Source organism: Penaeus vannamei, chromosome 31, assembly GCF_042767895.1.
Source record: "Penaeus vannamei isolate JL-2024 chromosome 31, ASM4276789v1, whole genome shotgun sequence".
In the NCBI taxonomy this organism is placed as follows: Eukaryota; Metazoa; Arthropoda; class Malacostraca; order Decapoda; family Penaeidae; genus Penaeus; species Penaeus vannamei.
Window position 1 is genome coordinate 22,690,060 of NC_091579.1, and position 6,493 is coordinate 22,696,552.

The following is a 6,493-nucleotide window of genomic DNA, read 5'->3' on the forward strand; positions in this document are numbered from 1 at the left end:
ACAAAACAGTGATCATTACATATTCTCAGTACCATAAGGTTAACATTAGTGATGTAGATCTCATTGTTACCATTATGATCATTATCACTATCTACTTTCATTGTCTTTATCATGACAATTAGAAATGTCAAAACTATTAGCCATTACTGACAGTATTATTGATGAAATAACAAACATGTAGGAAAGTAAAAAAGAACACCCAACAGTCTTTAAATTAGAGGGTAACCCATTGTAGGGTACAAAGTTTATTGATAATAAAAGAATAGTGAAGACTTTAATGCAATCAAGAAAATAAAGGTAATGAATACAAATCTAGTAAAAAAAATAATAATAATCCTAACCCAGTCCACAAATGGAAAAACATGTGAGATGATGATCTTTTAAGCTCATCCTACTAATACTACAAAAAATTGGTATAAAATTTAGGAGGGCAAAATTTATGACCTGTATTAAATAATATATGTTCTCCAGAAATTAGAACCTGGTAAAAAAGCAGGCCTACTATTTGAATTTAATGCAAGAAATTTTGGGGCATCAAATAAGCCTAATACTCACCCAAAACTATACCTGACATGTTACCTTTACTATCAAAACTATTGCAAATTCTCATTACAAATATTAAGAATAATTTGGAAAATACAAAAATACAAAAAATATTCATTTAAGATATGTCTGGCTACAATTCATATAAATTTACATAAATAAATAAAAAAAATACACTAAAACAATGCTCTAACTTTTGCAGCCCCAGACTTAACCAAAGTATGAATGGGGATATCTCCTAATGTTAGTAAGATAAGGTAAGATACCATATTACATGTATGTTAAAATTAATAGTGGCATTACAAATGATAAAGCAGAAATAATCAATCCTTTCAAAATATAAACCAATATTAATGCAGTCTACGCTTTTACAATAATAAAACTGAATTGCAACACACGAACATACACACGCGCATGCACGCACACGTGTGTGTGTATGTATATATATATATATATATATATATATATATATATATATATATATATATATATATATATATATATATATATATATATACATATACACTGGTTATATATATATATACATATGTATCTATATATACATATATATATACCAAAAATAATGAATTTTGTCCTCATTTCTAATTTATAGATAGCTAAAACAACAAAGTTAAAATTAGCCGTGTAAATGTGTGATTCTTAGTAATATAGCAGTATTTTTTTTCCTACTTACAAAAGAAAAAAAATACAAACTGACCTTACTCTAATCCACTTTAGCAATTACATTTTTCGGATTTCAGGCTAAATCATTGCAAAAAATCCTCCATTACTTTCTTGGGCATTACACAATACATAAAGCCACTTTCCTCGGTCATGTCTTTGGCACCTTTCCCTTTGTAAAACATAATACTAGGCTTATTCCAGCCAAGTACACAGAAGTCACATCTGATTCCCTGAACAGCTAGACAAGCCTGAAAATCACAAAGCACAGTAAATATATAGCATGAAATGGGAAAAAACAAATCCTGTTGATAATTTTACTTTTATATATATTTTCATTTTATGTCAATACTGGTTATATCAAATGTCCTAATGTATACATCAACTGAAGTATTTATACCAACTCATAAGTGCACATACATAAATACATACATACATATATACATACATACAAACATACACATTAATACATGCACATACATACATACATATATTCATACATGCACATACAAACATACATATATTCATACATACATATATAGATACATACATACATACACATAGAAACATCCTTACTTACAAATATAGGTGATCATGTAGTAATTAAATTAATATACTGTCTGCTACAGGAAAAAACTCATCATAAGTATGGAAAGTAAGGGAAAGTACAATTACAAAAGAAGTAAAAAAAAATAAGAAAATAAATAAATAAATAAATAAATAGATAAATAAATAAAAAAATATATATATATATAAAGATTCAAAATTCAAGCAAAAAATGGGCCAAAATAGTTCAATAATAGATGCAAGAAAATGAGAGAAAACAAGCAGTTCCTTTGGAAAAGGTTTGGAAAACATAAAACTGAAAGAAACGAGTATACACATACCACAAGGGAGGCAAAATTAGACTCTGGAAAGGATATAATCAATAAATGTACAAACCAACCCAAGCTCTTCTTTCATTACATAAATAGTAAACCTAAAAGTAGAGATCAAATTCTCGTCATCAAAGACAATCACATTGAGGAAGTGTGGGTAATGCTTAATGAGGAATTTCATTCAGTTTTTGTTCTGGACATATACTTTGAAATGACAAGTAACCATACAAATGTAAATCAGAATATTGAAAATATCACACTCAAAAAGAATGAAATAAAAGGGCTACTAAAATGGCTACACAAGACTAAAGCAGAGGGACTAGATGAGATTTCTAACTGAGCTCTTGGGGAATGTGCCAAAGAACTATGTACTCACTTATTGTTCATAATCCAATATTCAGTGAGACAAAGAAAACTACCAAAAGATTTGAAACTCCCCAATGTTACACCTTTTTAGAAGAGCAGTGTCAAACAAAGCCCTCTAAATTATAGACCAGTGTAGTATGAAGGCTGCTTGAAAGGATTATTAGGAAACAGTGGGTTGAAGTACTTGAAAAACACAATATGATATCAAATAAGCAACTTGGTTTTAGGGAAGAAAGGTCATGTGTAGCAATTCTCCTCTGTTTTACAGTTTTTGAAATATTACAAGAAATAGATGGATTGTGTATACTTACACTTTATGAAGCCATTTGATGTGTCTCATACAAGATTATTATGGAAATCAGAACACCTAGGTAAGGTGAAAGGCAAATGCCTGAAATTGATGAAAGACTTCTTTCATGAAAGAGAGATGAGAACTGTAATTAGAGCACTCTACATGGGACTAGTAACTAGCAGAGTCCATCAAGGACTTGGTGCTGATAATGTTTATTATCTTCATCTATGATTCAAGGTCAAACATATATGATGCAAAATTTTAAAAAAAGGAAAATAGATGACATCTCATGCCAATGCCTCCAAAGAACTTCTTCACAAGGAGTTTTACTTAGAAAAAAATATTGTAGAATCAGGTTCAGAGAAAGTAAAAATCTTCCACTATAGCAACACAAATTAGGACAGTATTAAAACCAGCAGGTAGGGAAAAAGACCTTGGGATAATCATAATCATGAAATTAAGCCCAAATAATCATATAAATCAAAAGGTCCATACAATGCTAGGGCTGTCTGCCAACATGTATGTTAAAGATCATTACAGTCATCAAGAGACCTATGGCCATTTTGTTAAAAATTTTCTGAGGCCCGCCCCAGTAAATATTCATCATACAGACATGCATAAAGACAGAAATAAATGCATATCTATCAGTTTAAACATTCTTATCTACCTGATTTTTGTGTATTTGCATATCTGTATATATGAACATTCATTGGGTTGGGCCTCGCATAATTTTTACAAACCTGCCACTAGTCTAGAGTAAGGTGCAGTGGCATGGAGTCGACACTTACAAAAAGATATAGACAAAATGCGAAAAGTGCAAAGTACAGCCACAAGATAGACACCTACTCTAATAGATATGAGCTATGAAGATAGACTACAGATAGTAGGCCTTACTACTTTGGAAAGATGGAAAAGGGGTGACATGATTATGCTGTTTAACTGCTACAGGAAGAGTGAAGTTAGACAAAGTTGACTTTATAATTTTGAACACAAGAAGGATGAGAGGACACAGTAAATAGTTGAAAGTAAAAAGAGGCAAGAAAGATTTCAATAAGTTCAGTTTCTCAAACAGAACCATTGAAACATGGAACAATCTTCCAAACAAAATTGTATGCCCCAAATGTGCATCATTTTAAAAAGTTCCATGAGAATTTAAATAGAGCAGATGGGACCATATGAGCTTAGCTCTTCTCCTGTATTGCAACAACTAGGTAAGAACACACACAAACTCACACACACACTCACACACACTCACACACACACACACATACACACACATACACACACATACACACACACACACACACACACGCACACGCACACGCACACGCACACACACACACACACGCACATACACACATACACATACACGCACGCATACACACACATACACATACACACACACACATACACACACACACACACACACGCACACACGCACACACACATACACACACTCGCACTCGCACTCGCACTCGCACTCGCACTCACACTTACACACACACACACACACACACACACACACACACACACACACACACACACACACACACACACACACACACACACACACACACACACACACACACACACATACACACACACACACACACATACACACACACACACGCACATACACATACACACACACACACACACACACACGCACTCGCACTCGCACTCGCACTCGCACTCGCACACACACAGACACACACACACACACACACATACACTGTTTGCATGGATAAAACTTTGTTCATCTCATTATCCTATCATAAAGGGAAGATAATAAAAGAATCAATATGCTTTAGTCATACTACAAGACATAGGTTACAGGTTAATATGAGATTTTCTACAATTCAAAAAAAACAACAAAAAAACACTGTAATCTTATGTAAATGTAACAAGTAAAAAAAAAAATTGATAAGTAATATCATTTTGTACTGCAATATTTATATAATGGTAATACAATCTGGAAAAGAAGTAAATACATAATTTCATTCACTTTTCTGTCAAGGTTATTTTTTATCAATGATACATGTATAGAAAACAAACATCTTAAAAAATCTAAAAGAAAAGAGAGAAATATATTTCACACATGAACTATATTCCTCACCTCTAACACTTGCTTCCACAGTGCTGTACCAATACCTTTCCCACGGTATGAAGGTGCCACATAAAGATCTTCCATATACACACCTCGACCCATCCAGTTATATGTATGGAAAAAGAGTGTATGTCCTATTAGGTGATCTTCACTTTCTGCTACAAAACATTTATAGAACACCTTGTCTCCAAAACCATCATCTTCTAGTGCTGCAAATCCAAAGGTTTATATCAGATTAGCTAAATATTATTGCACATATCACTAATGTTATAGGATGACCAACATCATCATAAAGTTAGAGTCATTCCTTTTTACTTAACATTCTCTCACACAATCACATTTCTCTATTTAATGTCATACAAGAATAATGTATTTATATATACAATGAACTTACGAAGAGCAATAAAACTAACATTCCACACTTATAATTACCTTTTGCATCAATCTGCGGTTTGTCCGGCACATTTTCATACATAGCTAAGTCCTTTATCAATTGATTAATGCCAGTACAGTCTGCTGAAGTTGCTTCTCTTACCTTAATTCCCTCTGGTATCTTGTTCCTATTATTCAAATAATATATATGAAATTGTTTTGGAGACTTCTCAACATTTTTGTAATGCTCTATGTGTTGATACAACTGAATCATTATCATCTTGAGTTGTTAACAGGTAATTATGACCATAAGATAGCTAAATAAGTACTGTAAATAAGGTTAAAACAATTATTTATCTATATGAACATAGAGCTTTCAACTCAAGTTTCCCATTGCTCCCCCCATTTTTCATTGATGTCCCTCCTTTTTACCATCTATAGGGCTAGTTTTTAGATACTCACGGATAATTCCCCCCCTGTTCTATTCTTAAGTTAATTTTAGCCATATCATGCCCCTGCTTTAGAAAACTTGAAATGAACTCTAATTTTGCATTTAACACAAAAAAAATAAAAATTACGCTCACATCTTAACAAATTTCTCCATAGCTTCTTGTTCCATCCTGAAGTACTGATATCCATTAGTTTTAGTCATATTTATTGCTTCGTGATGATAAAACTCATATTCATTTTCTCTTAAAGGAGGAAAGTTGAACTGTTTACATCCTTCTTCTAGGGCAATCTGCAAGATGGGAATGGATATTTATTTTTTTAATTATTCAAGCGTGAATCATAATCTCTTTTCAAATACTTAGTTATAAAGATATAATACTATTTGCCATAGCTGTATACAAAAATAAAAATCAGATACCTTAACCAAGCTTCTCCATAATGCCTGAGCAACATTTCCGCAGTCTTCAGTCTGTCTAACATACAAGTCCTCCACACAGATAGTGCGTCCTTCCCAGGAGTAGCAATAATAGTGAAGGACATAGCCAACCAAGCTGCTTTTCACCTCAGCAACCAGAAAACTGAAGGTGGAATTTGAACCAAAACTATCTTCTAACCCTGGATATAAACATATAGGGAGATTAGTTCTATTGTCTTTTTATAACTATCATTATTATCTTTTTATCATCCTTTTCATTATTATCATTATCATTACTATTATCAGTATTACTATCATTATCATTATTGTTATTATCATTATCATTATTATAATCTTTTTTTTTTATTATTATTATTATTATTATTATT

At 32.1% G+C, this 6,493-nt stretch overlaps 1 protein-coding gene across 2 annotated transcripts in view; it reads right to left on the bottom strand.

The window, feature by feature from the left end:
- Positions 1–203: 203 nt before the first annotated feature.
- The window catches only part of LOC113826508 (uncharacterized), an 8,014-nt gene continuing 1,724 nt past the window's right edge, over positions 204–6,493 (bottom strand). For both annotated transcript variants that reach the window (XM_027379414.2, XM_027379413.2), the window contains exons 3-7: positions 6,108–6,304; positions 5,824–5,978; positions 5,300–5,427; positions 4,877–5,076; positions 204–1,475 (exon numbers count right to left, since the gene is read on the bottom strand). In XM_027379414.2, the coding sequence (XP_027235215.2) occupies positions 1,311–1,475; positions 4,877–5,076; positions 5,300–5,427; positions 5,824–5,978; positions 6,108–6,304 (845 nt within the window). In that variant the 3' untranslated portion in view covers positions 204–1,310. The remainder of the gene's footprint in view (positions 1,476–4,876; positions 5,077–5,299; positions 5,428–5,823; positions 5,979–6,107; positions 6,305–6,493) is intronic.